The following is a 24,206-nucleotide window of genomic DNA, read 5'->3' on the forward strand; positions in this document are numbered from 1 at the left end:
GAAAACACACACCAGTGGCCACAATGCAAACCAATTTGTAAGGTTTTGCATTTGCCACACAGTTCTCACTCTTTCAGGTTTTGGACATAAATTTTGAGCTGGTGACCTAGAGCAAGCTCAGCATCCAACTGTGGTAGCAACTCCCATATGTTATAATCAGCCTATTATATATGGAAAGTAAAAGCAGTTTCAGCATACCTTTAATTTGCAGCAGCATTAGCTTCTTGTATGGCACAGCACTGTTGTTAGAGTTTTGCTCTGTTAGATTAACACTCCGCAGGCTAACGTTGCTGAAGTTCTCTTTGCTTGCCAAGCCAGCAAGTGCTACTTCTGAGAAATTTGAGTTTGTAGACACTTGTACATAAAAAGAAGTTGGAGAAAAAACACATAAAAAACGACAAAATTATTAAAAAATTGGTTGTTGCATTAAAAAAAAAATTATTTCCCCCCATTATTTCTAGTTTTTGTCCTTCTCAATAGCAACAGCAAAACCAGGTTGAACTTAGATTAACTACTAGCCCAAAAGCTTTGTTTCGTTTTAAATCAAAATAGCAAGACAGTGTCTTGTACAAATCATCCTGTTAGCTTACTTTTTTCTACTTTCATTCGCTTTGACTCCATGAAGGCAACATTCAGTCTTTGTTCAGTATATTCATGAAGAATATCTTCTCTTGCTGCCAGCATTTTCAGGGGGTTTCTTGAGGACTGGACTCTGCGTGTAGGCCTAACTGCACGTTTGTGCTCTGCTACAGAAGATATTAACCTGAAAAACAAGCAGTGTTTATAATCATCAGTTAGTTTTCCTAGTCAGAATCATCCAATGACAAGAGATTTGCTTTGATTTTGGGTGTGACATTTGTTAGGAAATCAGGATCAGTTCCTGGATTCAGGCAGAAGAGCAATTTCAGAAGCGTGTATAAGAAATGGACATAACCAGTACTAAGATATCTACAAGATGACTTAAAGCTGAACATTTTGACAACCACCCCTACATCTACATTCACAACAATGGAAAAAACAAAACAAAACAAAAAACCACCCGATAGTTCTTACTTTGGTGCGTAAGGATCAAAGATGGCATCAAAGTCCTCATCAAGGTCCAAAGGCACTGAGGAGGAAGGGAAATCCACATGGCGATAAAATTTGGAAAATGTTTCATCATCATCCAGCTTCATCACCTCTTTCACAGATTTTCCTGTAACTGTCAGCACTGTCTCTTGCATGCCAGCAACTGCAGGAAAAAAACACCTCACCCAATAAATAACCATATTAGAGTTTCTAACTCTAGAAAACGTAAACATGGCTTGTTTGGTAGTTGTTGGCGTGGGTTTTTTTTTTGGGTGGTGGTGGTGGTATTTGTTTTTTGTTTGTTTGTTTTTTGTTTTTTTAAATTGATGGAATTTGAAGGAGAGATGGTAGACAAGTCTGTTGGAAAAGAACGATAAAAATGGTGTTTAACTGCTAGTCAAAAGCAATAATCTTTATTACAAAATGGTTGGGAAATATGGCTGAATAAAAAGTTAGGCACTGTCAAAAACGATTTGTTTTGGTAGGATGATATAAGCACTTTATGGTCTTGCACAGTCCATCTTGCCTCCAACCACATAATTCCTTCCTTTGAAAAGATCTACTAGAACTACAGGTGGAAAAGTCACTACTTCAGACTAGTGAGTATGGATGGCACAATCATTATCCTATGCTACTGCCTCCTCTGCTGAAATGTGAATACATTTGTTTATGGTATTTGGCACTCTACAAATTACAAAAGGATTTTTGTCTTACAAATGGAGGACAGGTATATGAGATGGAAACACCAGAGAACTCTAGCCAGCTTCACAGGTAGCCAACAAGCTGTACAAGGAAGCTGTATGAGCTGCTACAGAAAGTCAGTTTTCAAAAAAGCAGGAAGGTGAATGAATTGTGCTTGGGAGCAGCTTAGCGTCCTATCTTGAGTTCAATAAGATTAAACTACATTTAAAGCTGTTTCACTGTATACGGCAATATGGTTCAAACTGGCTGTGTGATTTTAAGAAATTTTGCTCTCAGAAAGAACGTACATCGTGTGCGGAGAAAGAAGAAAGTAATTTTGGTGTTTGTGATTTATTCTATCATACATTTGTAATACAATAGCATAAGGCTTTTTTGTTAAAACTTAGCAAAGACTGAACCACAAAAATAAATTGGGTGATCAGTAAGTGCAGTCTGAACAAAGAAATATTCAGTTTCTGTTACCAGATATTTTAACTATGAGGTACTTCAAGTGATTTACTGAAGTCGGAGAGTAGATACATTGCCACCTTTGGTAACTCTACCAACCTTTGTTATTCAGCCTTCCCAAGAATGACTCCAACTTGTCAAGCTTCATATCTGATTCCAATTGCATATCAGGCCTGGCTTCAATTTCTAAGCAAACCAGAAAGTAAAATGTTAAGTGATGTGACAGGAAGTAAAGAAGCCTGAACGTATTTCAGCCATTTTTATTCCTTACCTTCCAAGGGCTTTGTAACTGGAGTGGTAGACTTCTGCCGGTTACTAAAAGGGGATGCTACTGGTGTTAGCGCACTTGGAGAAGCCAGGCCTGCATAAGAACACAGAACATAGGAAATGCAGACCTGGGTCAGCGCACCTTTCCAACAATGATGACTTGGGGAAGCTATTTAGGGAAAGCAGACAAGCCTGGCCACTTTGTACAGTCCCTCATACCTCCTCAGCCTCCACAACTGTTGTATTAAGGATGGCAGAGTGTACTGCCCTGCCTGCTCCTTAAATCATCAGCAGCCCCAGAAACCATCCCATTCACAAGAAAAAAAGCTTTGTTTCCAAGTGTCTGTAAGCAAGCTAACACAAGATACGTGCTTCCTCTTGAATACAGTCATTTTGCTTGTTTTCAGGGTAGCAGCAGTTCACTTGGTCTACATTTTGGACTCCAGTTCTACCACAAGCCACATTTTAAAAACATGCAACTGTTCTGAACAAAAAGATGTGGATAGCAGGGAAAATACCAAGATCTTGCTTGGCACGTTCGCTACCACCACCCCCGCAACCCCCTTTTTTAATTTCAACCCATCTCTATTAATACATGTAGCAGGATGCATCTGACCTGTGAATTCTGTCCCTGGATTAAGCAGTAATTCTTGGGCCCTGTTGTGTTTTTAAGAACACGTGGAAATGGAAGTAGAAATGAAAGTCAGAGTCCCCACCGTATCAAGCACTAGTCCCTCCTTTTGTTGTACTCTCCTCCCACCTTTTCAGTAACTACCATAAAGCGATTCATTCTGGACCCAGTGGATAAAATGATTTTTGTTTAGTTCTTTTCATGCGAATCTATGTTGTTCCAGTAGAAGAAATGACACTCTACAGGTTTCATGTTTTTTTATTAGGTAGAAAAGCATACTGAAGCAAAGAATTGCATCTATTACCTCTTGTTGCCTAGACTTTCAGCAAATGGGGAAACTGACATTTAAACTTTCCTCTGTTTTCCACTTAGCCATAGCTTACCAATTAATGAGCCACATAAATTTAAGCCTTTAGTTATTTTGATCAGATTAAACCAATACTGTGCTGGGAGAATATATACTAACCATGTTTCCGCTATCTTTACTGCAAGTCCTAGCAAGTCATAACTGTCAAACACCAATATAGATTTAGAATATAATTGAGTAGCTTTTCCACAAATATTTTTTTTCCCTGTTACCTAATAGACTCAAAATTCCAGCAGGTTTTAAGTCAACCAGTAAAGCCTTCAACAAGACATATTTGAGAGGACACAGCTCTTAAGCAGCTCTCCCAGGACTTAATCCACAAGACCACATTAAGAACCATTTCAGATGTTAGTAAAAGATCACCTTCCCATCAGGACTGAAAAATTTTCAGTCACAAGCAGCAATTAGAATACAGCATCTGTGCACATGTATATAACAAAAATTTAAATTTGCATTGCTTTCTCATTAGCTCTTAAATTAAAAACTCACAATGATAATCTATTCTTTTAGGCAACAAAAACAGCACACATCTGAATAAAATCCCACTTGGGCTACTTTTAGTGATGCAACTGTCACTGGATTACCTTGCTTCTCCAAAAGAATGATTGCACCACCTAAAGAGATCCTTTCAAGGTATTTTTCTTTTCCCATTAAGAAAAGCAAATGCTATCACCTTCTATTCCTTTCCAAAGACCAATCTATTTGGCAAAAAACCCCACAACCCCCCCCCACCCCCCAAACTCAAAAAGCCTGTCTTTGGTGACCCTCCAAAATAGGTAAGCATTTACACACTGACCACTGGTGTTTCTAGCAGCAAAACAATGTAAGCAGCAGCTGAAATATGTTACTAATAGATGTAATTCCTAATACCATGTATCTGTTTATCTGCCAACAGAATGTGGCTTGGATTGCAGATGGAGTTACTTCCTGTTGCAAGTGTTCTCACCTCACAATGTTTTTTTTTGGTGGTTGTCATTTAACTCAAGGTTCATTGTTGTATTTAATAACCAAGTTCTTGTAACAAAGCAAAATTTAGTATTCATTAACCACGAGAGATCAGTTTAGGTCTCTTCTTCCCAAGCACACTGCATGAACAGCTGTATTTCTACCATGTACAGCTTTCAGAGACTCCTGTCCACTTCAGAAGAATGATTGTATCTGGAAACAGTGACTGAATTCAAGAGATCCCAAAAATGTCAACATTACTCCCTTGTCATTTCTACTCCCTGGTTCTGTGCAGAAATCTGTTCAGTGATTTCTTCAGCCAAACACAACACTTCAAGTTGTTGTCCAAAACAGCATCCATAAAAATAACACGTGTTTGCTAAATATTCCCAGTGATCCTAGGAGTGGGTGAAGTGCCAGCAACAGAAACAACTAGATTTCACAACTTTTCTCTAAACAGTGCACCTGGGTTTTCAAAGGAAGAATACATAAGAAAGAATAATCCAGCTGTGTCCTCTGGGTTGTACTAGAAAGGAAAACAAAACATATGACAGTTCAAATGACTGACTACCACCCGTCAGACAGAGCCCAATAATAACTGGATGGTAGTGCAACAGTGCAGAACAAAATGGATCAATACCAACGGCCACAAGAAGCTAGAGTAAACAGCCTCATGACATGATATTCAGTTGAAGATAAACAGTTCTCGTCTTGCTAAACATGGATATGCTTCTGCATAGTTTTAGCTTGACTTTATTTTGACTAGACAGATAAGCAGCGACTTATTTATATTGGGATCATTTCATCACTGACCTTTTTTTACCATTCGGCCAGCTACAGTGAACTGCGTGGAGTCATTGGCTGCTCCTTTACCCTTGGACTTCCAGGCTTCTTCTCGAGCTGTAATCAGGTGTTTCCTTTCTTCAATGGTCATTTGACTCTCCTGGTTATCTGACATTCTCTGCTTTTTGGGGGGAAAGAGAGAAAGAGATGTTTAAAAGATAAACTGGCCAGGATATAGCAAAAGACTGACTGAATGTTTCAACTGCCAGCCGTAGAGGGAAGAGAACAGGAGAACAAGCTACTGAAGTAAAGTCACAGACACAGCTTAGTGACCCTGACCCTGAGAAGCTTCATTGTCTTGCTGCCCCATTGTGAAGATAAGGTTTTGGTCTATGCTCTTTGACCTTTTCTTGAAACTACCAGCCAAGGCAAATGGCATCACTCTAAGCATTTACTCTGCGATGACAGAATTTTCCAGACCTTGTTCTTTTGAAGTATGACTTCCTACACTACTGAGATCACTAAACTGACTTTCAGCAAATGTTTTCAAGTGTGCAAATCTGCAGGTGGCACAGGGAATAACAATGAAGTGTAACTTCAGTTGGTGATTTCTGAATCAGTCTCTTACAGTAACCCAATTCTCTAGGCAGGATTAGCAGCCTTCTCTCTCCAGAGACTGCTCACTTTAGTTCCTGTATCAGCTTGCTCTACTGAGTATTTTTCCAATGACTGTGATCATCTCTCCCCCCTCCTCCCCCCCTCTTTTTAGGTTACTATCAGCTTTTCTTGCTTGCTGTAGAGGGTAGCAGCCAACAGCTTGAGTGATTAGAAGCAGCTAAGGAGCACTAACTATCTTAGTGCCCTCCTAACACAAAGGATTGATGAAGGTACACTAAATAGTGTAAAGAAACTGAATTTACATACTCTGCTGTAGCTAGGTCAGGCCAAAGAAATATTGCTTCAATGTACTCATCTTAAAAAAGTAGCAACATTTCAGGGATTATACTGCATAGAAATCAAGCATAGAAGTATTTTTAGTGCATGGGACTGTCAACACTAAAATTACTTCCAAGTTGTGTGCTATTTGGCATTTTTCTTCACAACCTAGCTGCTACAATTGAAAAACCACATGAAAATCTAAAGCTTTAGCACAGCTCTAGCTCATACAGCCACAGAAGGGAAATGAAAAAGTATGCAAAAGCTTGTGAACATAAAGTAAACACTATTCTCCTTTCAAGATACAAGGAAGAGAGATAAACCCAGATATTCTTACTTATTATTTTCTTAAAATCAAACAGACTAAATAAATCAGTCACTTCGTATAAAAACTATTGTGACAGCAGCAGACACACTGAAACAGGTATGTTGTAGCTTTCAGCCTTTACCGAAGCAGTATTCATCAGCCAGAAGAGTAAAGACAAGCCAAGAAGTAGCTTGTACAAGGCCTAGGATGTGAAAGCCCTCCACTCCTTCCTCTAGTTCCATGTAGCTCTACAGTCTTCTGCAGTAATGCTTGCTCTCAATTTAGTAGGAAAGATAGCTGGGCAGCCAGACACTATGACTGTAAGTCATGATAATCAAGACAAAAACCTCTGATTTTTCCCTAGAACTCCAAAATGTTCAATAGAAATGCAAGTCTATTCAATATTGCTTCCTTGTCTGCAAAAGCCTCTGAATGCTTTAAAGAAAAACACTGGAAGTAATCTCTGTTCACTTCCCCCAATCTCTGCCCATTCCAATGTCAGCACAACCACCTCTGGGATGAACAGCTGGTAGGAAAAAAACCCACAGCAACATACTAAAGGAGATCTGGGCAGGAAATTAATAAATACCTAATGAAACCACAAGTGAAATTTCATACACAAACCAAATACTTTTAACTTAGTGAGGATGCTGACTTCCATTACAATATGAGGGGAATTGAGGGAAAGGCAGAAAGGAGTAGAGTCATATGGATTCTTCCATACTCTTTTTTTTTTTTTTTTTTTTTTTTAAAGCAACAGGAGGCTTAATTTTGAATTTTGCAAATACCTGAAGCTTCAGGGTCTGCAGAGCTACTGGAAATTCCAAAGACACAGACCTGGAAAGTGTGTGTGTTAATCACTACATATGTAAATTGTCAGAAAAATCAGGAGTAATTCTGGAGCTGTGTCAAAGGACAAAAGAGAGTAGCTGTCTAACAGCAGAAGCAAACATTTTTTTTAATGGAAGATTTCAAGCTGTTCCACTGGGCAAAACATCTTTGGAGTTCCTAAAAAAAAAAAAAAAAATCAGACTGGACGTCTATGTTACAAAACTCTGAGCAATTCCATATTAGATTTCTTCCTAATGCATTAAGGCTCCCAACCTTCATCTATTAATGAACGAATGAACTAAAAAAATTATAAACTGAACAGACACCAAGCAATCACTAACCCATTTAATTTGCCATAACAGTCCTGGTGAAAAATGAAAAAGAAAGAATAATTTTCAATAGCTGGAAAACTAACATAAGCCAATGCAATTGTCAGAAGAAATTTCAGAAAAAATACACCTGGTAATTGGGAATAGTTTAGAAAGCTTTCACAAGTGCCAAATGGCAGCATTTATGGAGGAATAAGTTGGTCAAAGCACATTCTGGTTGGGAGAAAGTATGGCAAGAAAGGTAAAACTCGATAAGCTTTTAAGTGCAAATTTTATTTCCAAGTGAAAAAAAAAAATTAAGATACGAAAGAAGAACATACTCAAATTCGTAACTGTGACATTTTGATAAGAGGAGCTAAAGACGCCAATAAAAAGCCAAAACAAGAACTAGTGCATCAAGAATAAATAAAAGCTTAGGAAGACAACAGCTCCAATGCAATTTTTTCCATTAAAAAAAAAAGGTGGTTACATTCAATGAACTATCCTAATTTATCGTGAAAAATACATCCATGTGTTCATTGATATCTTGTTTCAGACAAATGATAAATTCCTAAAATGAACTGAAACAGAAAAAGGATCAGAAGAATTGGCATCCAACAACATGAAATAACTGGAATAGGAGATGCCCCAAACACAAGCAGTGAATTTTAAAAAAAGCCTTTGAAAATGGGAAAATGTATAGGACTGATAGAAACTCAGATAGGGACAATATTTAGAAGAAGTAAAACAAAAGCATGTAGGCACAGGTCACACAAGCTGTGGGCTGTTCCAGACACTCACAGAAAGACTGCTGTAAGACAATCAATGAAGAATCAAAGCACAGGCACGTAATTAGAGCCATTCCACATGGCATTATGGAAAACAGGTTTAATCAAAATGGTAAGTTTGATGAGATCAAGTATGATTAAATATGTTAACACAGTTACTTCTGATTTCTTTAATATATTTGACTTAATCACAGATGACATTGAGTTTTTTTGAGCAATATAAAAATATCAGTGCGGCTTATAGGCTGCAAACTAGTTAACTGACTGAAAAATTATTTCTAAACAGAAAAGAGCCATGAAGTGATCTGATTCATCTCAACTTTGATCAAAATATTTTCATGCACATGGAAAAAAAGATATGGTTCTGCTAAGAAGACTCTCGAGATAACACCAACATACAAAAGAGTGATAGAGAATAAATAATCACATAGATGGGTAAAAAAAGGTTATCAGAAAAATCTGGTAAACGAAGCTTTTGAGAGAAATGTTACTTGAAAAGGGAAACAAGCAAAAACCAGCCAATTAGGAAGATGGAAAAAGATGATAAAAATTCCCATGGAACAGTTCTGAACAGATAATCTGTACTGCAGCAGCTCATCCATTTCCAGCCTCTATACTTCTATCCAGGATCCTGACAATTTTGAAAGGTTTCAGGAAAGGGCTAAAATATGTTTTCAAGATTTGAAAAAAATCTACCTCAGATTAAATCAGATGAGTATTTATTTTTACTGAAGAGAGGGTTAAGAGTTAAGTTTTACCCAGCAAGAATAATTACACATGAAAAATTATTTAATATTGCAGTGAATTTTCTGTATGTTGACAGTTTAGAATAAAGACTGTGTATTTTTCTAAAAGATCTGGTTTAAGTCTGAGAAGGAGTTACAGGCTTGATGCAAGAACAGTCAGAAAAAAGGAGTACTTTTCTTCCACTGCTTGGCTAGGTTGGATGATGATATTGGTCTATTCTAGCACTGCAACACATTTCTTGAGGGTATGCACAGGCACTGCACTGCTTTTGCAGCGTCAGTTCATGCTAAGAAAGAGCCCACATCTAGGCAATGGTCCAAGTTGTAACCTACAGTTTTCCAGTCCAAACAGTATCCCCTTTAGGTCACATGAACACAACTGAGAGTGGTCATTTAGCATGCTGGCTTGTTGTTTGGGGTTTTGTTTTGTCTTTTAATGCAAGAAATAAGAGAATTCATGGTTTTCTATGCTGAAGATCAAGACCGCCCCTACCTGGTGGAGCCCAAACCAAGAATGAACATTAAAAAAAATGTATTTTTCAAAAGGGGGATCCATTTTAAACCAATGTTATAAATTATATAAAAGAATCCAAAAGGTATCTATTTGCTTTTAATACAAGTAACTTCTCCAGTTTAGGCTCCCGAGACCAAAAAAAAGCACAAGAAGAATCCAACAGTTGTACAAGTATGGAAAAATTTCTGCACTGTTTTCCTCTGCAACTTTATATGGGTATTGTTTTAAAGGAGAAAACTCAAATGCACAGTTTTCTGTTCAAAAGTGGTTTGAGCAAAATAGAACATACTCAGCTCATGTTTGGTATAAACAACAAAATGATTAATTGTGCCATGCTAGGAGGAAGCAGCTTTCTAAGAGGGCAGGATGTAGCTCACCACAATCAATGGAAAGATGAACACTTTTTAGGTGTTCCCCTTTTAAGATAGATGGGATGAACAGCACATTGAAGGACCTCCTCTCACTACTGGAGGCATATTACGTTATTAAGTTAGATTATACATTTACCTTCTAGATACATAGAGCTGGTAAACTCTGTCACAACAAAATGAATGTTATCTGAAGTAAAAGGTAATAAAGCTATATTAAACCTAGAGCTTACAGAGAAGAGGTAACACTAACATATTTCAGTCACTAGCCCCAAATTTAATTTTTAATTAAAAAAAAAATTCAGAGTAAAAGATCATCCTCAAAAATGGCTATCAAAGTGAATGTGAAAAAGGTAAATATCTGTAGTCAAAATTTTTATTGTAGTTCCAGTAGCCTCTGCCATAATCATCATCCTTTGTTCTAGCAGTGAATCCCTGCCCCTTGAATTCACTGCCATTACACATGCTGGTCAGAATGCTCCCCACATGGGACATACACTGTGTTTTGTGGGGGAGTGAAGAACGCAATGGATTCCTTGTAGTACTACAACCACAGATCTGAGCTGGGAGGCAAGGGACAAGGAGGTGTAATAAAGCAGAATTAGATTTGCATAGATCTATTGAGACCATCCAGTGAACTCTCCTTGTTTTCTCGTGTTTTTCTTCAACTTGTTTCTTTGCCCACTGCTGCCTTTGCTTTTTTTACCTCTGATCATGTGAAACAGGTACTGTTTGCTCAGATCAAGAACGAGTATTCCACTTCTGCTCAAAGACAACTTTGTTAAGTAGCTCTAGCTGAAATAAGTTTATATTCCTCATTATCTTTTAACTCTTCATAAGAAAGTTCTTCTAATTGTTTATGATGGAATTGCAGAGGTATGGGCATGATTTTGAAGAACACTTCATGTGAAGCTTCTCTAACATTTATTGGAACAGCAGCAGAACCCTATTCCCAAGCAAACACAAAGTTAACTCTGTTGCCACAAGTTGCTTTGGGAGTGCGCATCTTAGATCTGAATGTAATTTTCTGTCTTACTCCTCCCTCCAACAATTAAATAGGAAGTTTATACAGCATTTCAATTTCCATCTCCAAGGATGAGAGCTTGATTCTTTCAAACTAGTACTACAGACCTTAAAAGGGGGGTGTGTGTGTGTGAAGAGAGAAAGAGAAAGAGAGAGAGAGGCAGGAAGATGCAACAGTCAGAGAATAGAAGCAGGATGTGCCAAGGCAAAAATCCTTTAGACGGGGACTAGGGAAAAGCACTACAAGAAAGTCACCTCTGAACAAAAGCAGCTTGTTTTTTTTACAGTCAATAAATTAGATGAGTTTATATCTTACATTGTATATGTGCATTACTTACAGAGAAGTCAGGGTACACAGCATTTTATTCTAAAATAAATGCTGCGCAGTTACACATTGCTCCTTTTATATACCCTTTTTAACAACTTGAAAATTTCCAGTGTTATAATGAATGCAATAATGTCTCCTTCATTTACTTTCTCATCTATATAGTCTAGCAGATTTGGTTGCTTTTTTAAAAGTTCTGTAAGAGAAACACTAGCAGAATGTATATTGAAGAAGAGTACACAGCATAGTGGCATAATACTACATTTCTTTAACCAGCTTAGTAAATGCTGCTTTAATCAGTTAAGAGGATTATAATTTCCTATGTAAAAAAACCACAACCCGAAATCCAAACCTGACAAAATGTGCCTACTTGAAATTGTTGAGCATTTAAATTGTGCAGAATTTTGCTCACCTGATTAATAGGTAGAAAAGGATGAAATTTATGGAGAGCGGGTATAACGGGAGAGTAAGTAGAAGCATATACAGGTTCCTATGACAAGGACAGAAGCAAAGCAAAGGAATTAGAAAAGAACTGGACTATCAGAAATGGAGATGGGGGAGACATAGCTCATCTTCCCCTAGTTTCTTAAAATGGAGTAAATCTGAATCTTTTAATCTTCTAGAAATGTGTTCCCTATTGGAAAGCCAGATATCAAAAACGTTGTCACAATACAACAGCATGTTTACCAAAGCCATTCCATGCAGGATTTAAACAAGTTAGTAACAATATCATTACAACTCAACACAGAACAAAACAGCACAGCCAGAAGATACACTTTTCATATACTGATAATTCTTCTGTCTCTGTTTTCATGTGCCATTAAATTTATGAACCATGTCAACCGCAATGTAAATAATTCTGCTGCAAGTTTAATCAGACCCTGCTAAATAACAAGTCATCTATTTTCTGGATGAAAGAAAAGAACGCTTACTAAAACTGGGATACTCAAAAGCCATCTGGAGGGAATTGCTAAGCCCACAGCACTCAGCGAAGGCAAGTTCACCATTCTATACAAAGCCTACAAATAACCCCTGCCTCAGAGCTGGGCTTACCCAAAGCTCATTAGACATGGCTTTATCATCTCTAATTCTTCTTCCTTTCTATAGGTTAAAGCAAATGTGGAACATTGCACAGAATATGGGTAAATGCAGCTCATTAGAGTGGCTCAAAATGAAGCCTAATCATTAGAGTTTCAGCTTTGATTAGAATGGGATACGAGCACTTGGTGGATATACCATATGTGAAATGGATAAAACTATTACCACAGCAAGAGACTAATATTTTGCCTAAAGGTCACTTTTTAAGGTCTTAGCCCCTTTAAGATTTTTACACACTTCATCTCTGAGCAATTTTGAATTGATTGTTCAGCCCTAGCCTTTAACACCAGTGCTGAGCTGTAGTTTGAACTTGCTATAAGAGGTAAGTGCATTTCAAATGTCATTCACTGCTTTAATGTGACTGTAATGCAGCTGGTAATCACATTAATCAGGGACTCTGTTAAAAATGGCTGACTATAAAATAGAAATTTTCATTCCAGTAAATCTTGCTATTTTGATACTAAGGAAAGATTTTAAAGTTAGTTAATTTTTCTACCCATGAAAAAACTCAACAAACTGGAAGTCTTCCAGCCAACCTAAGATGATAGATACAAATATACTAAATCCAAAATATTTTTCCCAAATAAAAGCAATTTTTTTTTCCCCAGTAAGATATTCCTCAGTATACAGTTGTTCACCTGATGTTAGGGCTATTCTTTGCATTGTCCAAGTATGTTTTACCATACATATAAATAATTTAAGAAGTCTCACAGCTTCCAACAAATTTTCCTCCTATGTGCAGCAATCATCAAAACAGATGCTGGACCTCCAAGAAAATCTCAACTTCCCCTCTCATCTGTATCTCTTTGAGTTAATTCCTTACTCCCTTCCCTCCCAATTTGAGGTTGCTCTGTCAGCTTTTCCATGAATTTTATGGTTTCTCTACAGTTTAGCCTACGTATAAATGACTATAACACATCTGGAGAAATATCTCATCATGCAGACAAGTGTGCAGAAGCATTTTGACTAGAAGTGATCAAACAGCACTATTTAATGTAACTATTTTCTTAAGAGTATGAATCTTTCAACTTTTGTTGTTTATAAGAAAACTAAATGTACTGTAATAACTTCTATTTTATATAGCTATGCTTCAATAATTAAATCTCCAGAACAAGTTAAATAGCCTTTTAAAAGAGACACAAACAAAAGAAAACCTAAAAAGGTGTCTGACTACATTAACAGGAGTGACATACTGCAACTAAAAATCTTCAGGCATTACTTCAAACCAGCAGGGCATGACAGAAGTTTACACACTCGACACGACTGCCATGTGTGGAAATGGTATTTTAACTAACTCAAAAGACAGTAATCAATACAATTCCTGCATTTTTATTGCAATCCAGCAACAGAAAGCACTAAGATTCTTAAGTACATTGTAGTCTCAAAGCTCTTCTACAAATAGAGACCTCAGTGGCACACTGCTTCATGGTCCTCAAAGGATAATAGCCATCACATTGATTAATTATCAATAATAGTATTTCCAGATTGAAAGGCAGGCAGCTGATATGTTGTAAGCAGTGTGGTCAACTTAGTAAAGCTTTACATTATTTATCATGTATCACGTAATGAATTGGCATCACAAATATTAATACAGTTCAGGGAGTTGTGTATCTAAAAAGACCAACATTTTTTCTTATACATCCAACATTTCACCCATTGGCAGACATGCAAATCCTTTGATTTAGGCTCTAAATATCCAAGAGCTAACATGAACCAACAGAGTGGGTGACCCAGTGTCACAGAAACTCCCACTGCTAGCATTATCACTTCAAAGCTTGTACCCTTCAAGCACTTCATGCTTGCTTACTTTCTTTAAAAGCCTAACTTGTGCTATGCTGAGTGAAGTTGCTGCACATGGTAACACAGCAGGGAGGATATGGGTGCTGGAGCTAGAAGAGAGAACAAAGGTTTTGTCTCTGCCTAAATCTTGGCAGCTGCTTAAAGCTTTTTCTCAACCCCATTGTCTTTAGTTGGAGTACATTTGTTACCTGATCTCAACAGTTGTCATTCTGGAGACTTGCCCGTTAAAAATGTGACCAGTTTTGCTTTCCTCGCTGAAACTATTTTTGCTTTAGGACATCCTTCAAACTAGCAACTGGATTTTTGAGCAAGTCCACAGGGCAAAACCAAAACAAAGCCCATAAACCAAAATGCAAAAATCAGCTTCCTTGTTTTTCTGTCCAGTTAACCCACAACCATTGATAAGTCACATGTTCAGGCACAGATTTATCCTTAATAATGACAGATTGTGTAACAACTCCTTGCTTGTAATATACTGATGGAACAGGAGACTTTTTGTTATTGTTTGCCTATACTATTTAATAGAAGCAGCATTTTCACAACTAAATAATTGGATCCAGAGATTACTGTCCCCACTAGTAAAATTTACAACACAAATTTTATCTTCACTTGTCCTCTGTGAAAATACTCCTTCAAAAATTAAAAGCTTTTGAAACAGCCTATTGTATCTGACACTGTAATTTTCAAAATACTAGACTCAGAAAGGAAGCAAGTCTACATTAGTCCTGTAGTTTGAACAAGCAGTCCATTTTGAAGCAAATCTCCCAGTCATCCTCAGTTTCTGTGCTTTGGTTCACATTGCAGAACGCACAGACTTTTGGATAAAACTAAGCCCTGAAGCACACTCCAGGATTCCCATGTAACACCACGGCTGCTAACGGCAGTCAGGCCACAGAAGCAGACTAAATTTAGCTTGAAGCAAAACATCACGGAAGAAAAACAAGCAAGTATGTCAAAGATAGCAGGTCCTCATCAGTAATCGTTCTGCTTTACAGATCCACTCCAGCTGGGCAACATAACTTACTCATGTATAGACATAGCCAGACTGTGCTAACAACGTGGACTTCCCTTTCCTCTACACCTTTCCACCCATCTCCCACTCTATTCACTAACACTGACAAGACAGATAAAATCCTTGTCCAGATAGTTTTGGCTACCCACAAACACCACAGATAACAAACATGCAAGATAACCAAAAGCCAAATGGCTCATGAATGCTCTGGTACCTGTATTTCCTCAGTGTTTCTAAGATCCAAAATTACTGCTCACGAAAAAAGTATATGAACAGAGAAAACATAGCTTTAGGAATCTGAAATTTTTACAAGCTCACCCATACTAAAGAAGACACCTGAACTTAAACGCTTAAGCCAATTTCATTGGGGGGGAAAAAACACTTAAATCATTATACCTATAAACATTCCAGAAGCCTTACAGGCCCACTTACTGGTTCATAATGTGCTGATGTAAAGACACTGTAACCAATATTACATGTCCCAAGACATTCTCGTTTAAAGAGCTCTCATTGGGAGAATTGTTTTTTAAACAAGCTTGACAACAAGAGGAATAGCAGGAGCTAGTAGCTAATATTAGGCATGCCTGTCTAGTTGGATGCATCTTCAAAAAGCTGAAGCATTTCAAGCAAGATGTTTTTTCCAAACAAGGATAGAGTTACCTTCTTCAACAGCTGCTCAACTTCTTGCATCTGCGCACTACGATCAGTGACAGACACTTTTGCATACTCCTGCTTTTTGCCGAGCCTGCTCTTCCAATCTTCCTCACCACTCTTCTTCAGCAATGCCAACCTAGAAGAAAAAAACATGCCAACAGGTAGCTTTAAACACTGTACTTCCTGTTATCCTCAAAAGCTACCCTTATTGTTTCACTAATGCTGCATTCAAGAAAATTTGAAATTAAGTTTTCTAACATTATAGTTATTTACATTTTATACACATATAGAAAGCTCATAAAGTAACATCAAGCCTTTACTGAACATGTTCAATGGGAATCATCTCTCAAAACACAGACATGTAGATTTGAGACAGACACCCCAGTTAATTTGTATAGTCAGTGGAAATTGCCAATACAGTCAAGGGAGACCAAGGTACGATGCAGATCATTGTAAAGTAGACATTTAAATAGGTTAGATTAATCACTGCCTTTTTTTCTCCCTTCTGTCAATGAGGGACAGAGATTGACTAGCTCAGCTATGGATGCTACAGATGTCCAAAGTTAGTAAGATGAATCCTACCTTTGGTCTTTATTGTACTTAGTAAAAGATTTTAAAAATAATTTTCTTTAAAACCCAAGAAGAAAGAGGTCTGTTCAGTAGGCACCCACCAATTAGGTCTCATCAGGCACAACAAATGACAACTCTGCACTTCCTGCTTTCACTACAACTCCAGCAACTGAGGTTACTATCAGACTCCTATGGATCACTTAGTATCTCTTTGCTTAGCTCAGGCATTGCTGTGACACAGATCAGTAGTACCAATGCACTGGTAACTTGGTGCTAACTACACTATAGCTGTGAAAACTATCTGCAGGATTCAACTCATTTAAAGGATGTCTTATGTTTAAAATGTGGATTACCATTCATCTCAGGTAAGTAGGATATTTCGAAAGTGCTATTTCCTAATCTTGAGCAAAATTCTGAATATAGCACAAAGGGACACTGGCTCTGGTGGGATCAGCATGTAGACTTATTTTGCTAGAATTAGAACCTATTTGTCCATACAAACCCTGAGGTGATTACTTTTGGGAGTACAGGAAGTCAGTTAGGAATACGAAGTCTACACAGGCATGATCTTCAGCTTACCTTCCTCAGAAATTAATATTTGTACAAATCTTCTAGCTGTCAGAAATCATTCTTAGTAATCCATAAAATGTATATCTGCAGTACTTGTACAAACAGTTGCATTGGTCCACTATTTTGGTTGAATTAAGTTTTACTACATAACTTTCTTTAATCTAGGGCATTTCAGTAAGGATTATACAAAACCCTTAACCCTATTAATATTTGTTCAGTAGTTAAACCTATTTTGACCACAAGATATGGAGATTCCTTTTTAGAGATGCGATTACTGTTACCCTCACAGTTAAGGCTTGTCTTGAAACTGAGGAGAAGGAAAGGGCAGGACCAAATAGGTCTAACCAGAAGCCAAGTTTCAGGCAGCTGCTTCCTGCAAAAATCTAAGGAGTGCAACCATGCTACTGACCTATTCAAGAATGACCAATTGGTCCTAATGCAGTCATCTGAGAAAAACTGAGAATGCAGAAAACAGTAAATCCACAGAATACAATGGCACTAAGAGTGTTAGTATTCAAGAAAGCAGTTATTTCCTCTCTTCCTGCCCAGGCAGGCATCGCTGGCAGGCTTCACATTGCCTGGTTGCTTCATACCTCACAGCACAGGATGAGTAGGGGTGAGAAGGACTCACAATAAGGAGTTGAGGCCATGGTCATTGTTTCCAGAACGTATACATGATTTCACTGCCCAGAACTAATCTTCTGGAGTGCATCCATGCATGTGTGAAACTGTGGAGGAGACCAAGATGGGACTGAATTGCCACCATGCAGTTGAATTATCTTCAGTAGTTACGTTCTCTCAGGTAAGCTTTGCTTAGAAGTGATCTGTGATAATTGAAGCTGGAAGGCATTTTGGTCAGCTTTGGCCTAAGATGCGTTTGGTTTTAAAAATGTCTATAGCTGCTCAGCATAGCAGGCAGAAAAAAAAAATAATCTTTTTTTTTTTAAACCTGACATTACTGCAGGGTAATTGCCCTAGACCTTTGCCCCAAACAGCTTGGTTGATCAGGAGAAGAAAATCTGTAACTCTGAGAATGCTTTTGTGTCTGGAGGCTTTGTTTTCTCCTCTGTCATGAGGATGGATTCATACTAGCCCTCCACTCCTCGCTTCTATATGTAATGAAACAATTTGTTCTGAAGAGTGAGAACACACGTTTGTCTGTTTTGAGCAATGAAATCACCACTTAAAGGAACATATAAGTCCTATATGCCATTAAAAACTTCACTGCTATGTAAAACCTAAAGCCATGCATTTGTTTCAAACAACGGAAACAGAAATAAATGCAGACTGCCCTGACTCAGCAACAATTGGAGGGCACCCTTTTGTGTGAATAAAGATGCAAGAACTACTGAATTGGTTCACACAAGCAAGCCCACCAGTAGCTTAACTCAAAGTAGACAGCAGTTGATTCTTTGGAAAGTCTGCAAAAATAAGGCAATTATTGCGTCTAACTCTTGGGTTGTTTAAGTCCTGCTTCCTACTAGTTTCATTGCATACCTCTAGTTTTCCACTTTTGATAACTAATGAATTCATTATTCACTTTCACAGTTCTATTCATACTGCTTTTGCCTCCAAAAGTTCCTTTTCCAATCCAAAAAAATCAGTTTTACTCTTTTCTTGAAAGAGAAAAGCTTTTTACAGCTTGCACTGTGTCATTTCACCTGCTACTGAGAAAGAATATCTGCCATCAAGATAGAATGATCATCATCCCAGAGGCGTCAGGATGAGTTCAAAGCAAAAGCTTTCATAGCTGAAGGCAAAATATTGGATTAATTCTGAAGGGAAATAGAAACAAGATTTGAACAATGGTTTTGCCTAAAGAAGGAGCGTTGTATGAAAGGCCTTGGCAAAAGTCCTGGCAAAAAAAATGTCAAAAATGACACATCTTTCTTCTGTAGCAATATTTTAGTATCATAGCTGCTAGTGTTATCCTTGAGACAGATTAAACTGAACATACGGTTGGCTTTCATGCGTACTCCATTGGCTACACTTGACCAGTTCTTTTCAGCTAAGTCATAAATCCTAGAGGCCAATATGAGATAAGTAACTACAAAAAGGAAGCTGACTGTTAAAGAGCACATAAATTCACTATAGGTGGGACTAGTCTGCATAAGGAAGTCTTACTCTGGCATCCATACATCAAAAAAGGTTGAAAATTAAGTTTAGGTTGGGCTCTTCCCGAGAAGGAATGAATGATAGCAAGACGTCCACCAGAAATTAGAGTTATCTGTAGTTTTTTAAATGGTGATTGTGACATGCAGCTGATTTCTAAAGTGGAGCTGATAGGGTGGCCTTCTAGCAACTTTGGTCTCCATAAATGCACAAAGTCAGGTAGTTACATGCAACTGATGTTCCATTCGACGTCCTCCAAGACGTTCCTTTTCCTGAAGGCAAGACAATTAAAAAAAGGTTTCCACCACTCATATATAACGCATCAGTGGATTGGCCCTGGCTGCCTAAAACAAAACACAGCCAGAACTACTCAGAGATTTGAGCCTTTGCTCCCTCTCACCTCCAAGCTGCGTATTTGCAGAAGAAGAGAGGATAGGTGTCTTTTCTTCCTTGAAAAATAATGATTTTCATTCTTCCACATAATATAGGTAATTCTGAAAATGCAAGGCATGCACTCACTCCACAAGGATAATATTAGTTCAGTGAAGTAAGTCTGTGGAAAATCACTTTTGTCCAGACCATCCTGCCCAAATATCATTACATCTGTGGAAAAGCTGTTCTTCCATAAGGTGAAAGAATGTCTGACACAGCCAGAAAAATCCACTGGATGGGAAGATGAAGTTAGTGAATGTGGAAGGAAAAAAAAAAAAGTCCAAAGTGTAATAGTTATTCTTTAGCAGAAATGTTCTTTGAGGTTTATGAATACTTGGCATCAGCTATAGCCAAGCAAAAGAAAATGACTGGTTGTATTTTAATTCTGGGCCAAGAAGTAGGCTACTGTGGTATTTTGGAAGGCTAAAACATTTTGATACCAGCTCTGCCACTTACAGAAGTTTGTAGAAACAGAATATAGAAATTCCTGACAAGACAGCAGGTATTTTCTTTTGTCAGCTTTGGGACTGACTAGACAGTCTTGGAGGCCTAACGAAAGCAATTCCAAATTGTGTGTGTGACTGACAGTCCTTGACATCAGTTCCTCAAGAGATCAACTCAACTGAAGCATTAAATTTAGGACTGAAACAGCTGCTAATACTTGGATCTTCCCTCCCCTCCAATCTCTTTTTCCCCACCAAGATCAGGGAAGGCAGATCATTTACCACCTATAAACCAGAATTTATTGGTCCTAAACCTTATCTGTCCAGACAGCTGACATATTTACAGAAGGGGGATGGGGTGTGTGTGTGAAGGTTGCTTTAAACTAAACAACAACAGTAAACTGAAAAAGGTTGGTACATCCTGCAGAAGAGGGACTAAGACTGCACAGCTGTTGTAGCTGCCCCTGCACACCCTCTTTATGTTAAGGGTATAACAGGGAGTGGGGATGCTCTATAAATGAGGATGACTTACATACTCCTAGAAATACATGAATTTAAGAAGCTGCTTTGGAATCATGTTTAAAACACCACCAAAAAAAGGTTAGGAGTTCCTAATATCACACCCACCTCACCAAGTGAGGGAATACTTTTACACAGTGAAAGTTTAATCAAGCAGCTATTTTTATTTATTGGTTCTGCTTTCACTGCAGAAAAACTGAAGTAAAAGTAGGCCTGTTTGTCAACCTGAAGCAAATACTCATAATTTTACTTACTAGACAGCTACCAGATCCTTTTGCAATTTGGGGCTGAGTTTATACTCTCAAAATTTTAACTAAATTAGAATGAGTTTTACAAGTACTATAGCAGCTGTTGGAGCTCCAGCCACGAACTCCTACTGTCTACACAAATGCAGAACACTTAACATTCTGTTTCAGATCAGAATGATCTTGGATTGGAAAAAATATTTCTAATACTCTCACAAACCTGTCCAACTAATTACCCTTTTAAAATCCCTACAGTATGTTCTGAGAAGTCAAAATGCCAACCATGTATTTCTGAAGTAGAGGGAAACATCACAGAGTCTATCCCTGTCTCCTTGTACTCAACTTATTTAAAAAAAGACTCCCATAGACCAACAAAAATTTATTAAAAAAAAAAAAAAAATCACATTATACCTGTTGTAATTGAAAGCAGAACCTGGGGAATTATATTGAGTATATCAGTATAAATGCAACTAGAACATATATTTTTACAACTTTCATCTTCTGAACTACTTATTGATTATTCAGGTGGCTCTTTCAAAATCAGATTATCACGTTCTTTTGAACAGTAATTCTCACTCACCACCATCTGCTTTATAAGCATGTCAGGCAGATTAGCTGCATGTTTCTGCTGTTAGTATTTGACATTTAATAAAGCCTAATAATCACTGCTTAGCTTTTTCAGAAACAGGTTTAAAGCTTCTCTTTATACCATCAGTCTAATAACTGTACTTAGAGAGATTATTTTTAAAAAAGTGAAATTTAAGTACCTTTCCTTAATTGACATTGTTTTGCTGGAATTATCAAGGACATCCTCTGTTGTTTGTGCTTTGTTCTCTCCAACAGAAAACATCTCACAGGAATTCTTATAAAATTTGCCTTCCAATTGTTCAGAGAGCTCCTGCAGTCTACAGGATGCCACAGCTGCAGTTTGTGAAATTGTCCTCGTTGCTGATGTGCTGGGGAGTTCAGAAGTAGGCTCAGCGTGGTCTGCCCATTCAGAAGAAAAGTGCTGAATTAGACTTAGTGCTATTCTCAAACATATTTTACATTACTAATACTGAAGCAGCAAATCTGGTTTTTAACATGCAAATTGCATGCTATCCTAACAGAGGAAAAATTTCTGGCTAAGCTAGAGTACAAAGATTAATCATGCAATATTATCTGCTGCAAAGACTGGCCATTTGTGACTAAAGTTCACATGAAGCCACAGAATATCATGTTCAATATACAATTCTAAGCTTCATATGGATGAGGCACAAACTGCTGCTCCTGTCATCACACCAACAGGAAAACAAACGGACAGATGAAAGTGAGAGGGGAACAAAGAGTCAGGGAAGAGAAGCAGACAAAACTTAAATAAGAAATTAACTTATTGGTAAAGCAGTTTAATGCATTAGTAGCATACTGGGAGGACATTTAATAACTTAATAAAGGTATTATTTTCTAGGAGGGTGTTGGGGGCTTTTTTGGTTTTGGTTTTTTTCAAGCAGCAATTAAACCAAAGGAAAAACTGCCTTGATGAAAGATAAATGCACCATTTTGGTTATCCTTAAGGAAATATAAGTGATCTTAATTTTTCTTTTTCAAATTTTACAAGCACAACACCCCTCTGATACACAACTGCTCCTGTTTTATCCTAGTCTCCATCTCCCCTGCAGTCACTGAAAGTTAATTGGATAGAACGGACACTGCTTTTAAGGAACACAGGCAGAACTATACCTTCTTCCCTACACCTGTTTGAAAATCATTACATTCAAAATAAATTAACTTCACAGGATGAAGACAAAAATGCTCCTAGCACTACAGGGTAGTGTGGTCCTGTACCCCATCATAATAAAACAGAAAAGTAATACAACATCTTTCTAAATTCAACAGAATAGAAGGCTTTATGCAATGACCAAATTGACTGATTATTTCCAAAGTACTTTAAAGATAGGTGAGTTTACTTATAAGTTTGAATTATGCTGTGCATATAGAAATGTAATTGCTCTGATAATCAATTGGTTTATATTTTGTCGCCACACTGAAAATAAAATAATAGTAGTTTTGCAAAATTAGTTATCTGAAAATTATCCACTACTAGCTATATATGTACATATGTAGTTAATACATAACTATATATGTATGAGAAGGCAACAATTAAGAGCAGACACTTGATCCAGAGCAGCAAGTTTATTTTGTTCAGCATTTTGGAGGGCAGGGGCAAGGGCAAAAGAAGAAAGGATACATCTTAGCTTCAGCATATAATACCATTTCTTTCAAAGTAAGAAAATTTGAATAAAATTGAGCTATCTTTAAAGGCTGAAGAATTGAAAGAATAACAAAGAGAAAACTGTATTTATAAAACTTAAGATTTCACAGGTATTTCTCTACTTTTAAGCAGTGTTAAAAAAGGAAACATAACCACCCTTGAAAATGCTTGAAATAAAGATGTTTAAAACTAGAGAAACACCACCATTTGCTGAATGAGACTACACCAACAGCAAGTATATACTGCACCTCTTTGCAAAGTCTTGCTTTTCGTAACACTTTCCAAATCCATCTTTTCTTCAAAGGACTGGCCTTCTTTGACTTCCCATTTACCTTGCATGCCAGTATCGATTTCCTTCTGTTCACAAGGCTGAAAAAGTGCTTGTGAACTAAACAGTTCTGTGCTGCCTTTCCTCAGGAAACTATATGTTGTCTCTTTATGGTAGTCTCCTGTTTTTTCAGGAACAGGATGTGTGGTTTCTTCATCAAAGGAGCTGTACTTTGTAATTTCATTAGCTTCATGTGCTAGAAACCTCTTTCTCTCTTCTTCATGCTTCTTTGATGCTCTTTTGCTTTCTAGCACTTCCATTGAGGGCTGCCACTGTTCTGACTTCTGTGCGCATTTTCCTGAAGAATCCGAGTTTTCTGCTGAAGAGTGGAATCTCACATCAGCTCTAGCAGCAGCACTCACGCTTCCATCACTAGCTGGCTTTGTGTGCAGGTCTCCAGCATACAATGGAGAAAGGGTAGATGCCATCGTTGAAACTGATGTTGCAACTGCAGTTGACAGGGGAGTAATTTTTCCACTTTCATTTTGTACCTATGAACACAAAAAAAACCAAAGGGACTTAAAAGCTCTGAAATCATCAGTTCCTGAAAACAGTCTAATTGCATCAGTTCTTCAGAGGTGTGCTTCTGAATGAATATAGTGCTCTATAAATATGGACTAGAAACAGATAAGGAGAGCAACAATGCCCCCTAATTTGGCTGCAGGTGGATTATTTCACCCAGGGAAGAAACAACTGCATGTGAACAGCAACATCTTTAGTAATAAAGGGTATACGTGTAGCATGCAACATGACATTGTGTCAGGGCTCCATGAAAAGGCTCATACTGGCATGGTACTGCGCAGCACCAAGGAAAGA

The 24,206-nt window shown here is 37.7% G+C and overlaps 1 protein-coding gene across 21 annotated transcripts in view; it reads right to left on the reverse strand.

Annotated features, from left to right (window-relative positions):
- The window catches only part of SVIL (supervillin), a 142,189-nt gene that overhangs the window by 15,686 nt on the left and 102,297 nt on the right, over window positions 1-24,206 (reverse strand). For 13 of the 21 annotated variants that reach the window (XM_075046657.1, XM_075046619.1, XM_075046593.1 and 10 more), the window contains 10 exons: window positions 23,311-23,881; window positions 21,579-21,798; window positions 15,927-16,056; window positions 11,769-11,846; window positions 5,241-5,391; window positions 2,489-2,578; window positions 2,317-2,403; window positions 1,054-1,231; window positions 591-763; window positions 199-354 (listed from right to left, as the gene is read on the reverse strand). In XM_075046657.1, the coding sequence (XP_074902758.1) occupies window positions 199-354; window positions 591-763; window positions 1,054-1,231; window positions 2,317-2,403; window positions 2,489-2,578; window positions 5,241-5,391; window positions 11,769-11,846; window positions 15,927-16,056; window positions 21,579-21,798; window positions 23,311-23,881 (1,834 nt within the window). The remainder of the gene's footprint in view (window positions 1-198; window positions 355-590; window positions 764-1,053; window positions 1,232-2,316; window positions 2,404-2,488; window positions 2,579-5,240; window positions 5,392-11,768; window positions 11,847-15,926; window positions 16,057-21,578; window positions 21,799-23,310; window positions 23,882-24,206) is intronic. The other 8 variants (XM_075046718.1, XM_075046709.1, XM_075046610.1 and 5 more) reach the window with 4 other exon arrangements.

The sequence above is a fragment of the Buteo buteo genome, chromosome 2 (assembly GCF_964188355.1).
Source record: "Buteo buteo chromosome 2, bButBut1.hap1.1, whole genome shotgun sequence".
In the NCBI taxonomy this organism is placed as follows: domain Eukaryota; kingdom Metazoa; phylum Chordata; class Aves; order Accipitriformes; family Accipitridae; genus Buteo; species Buteo buteo.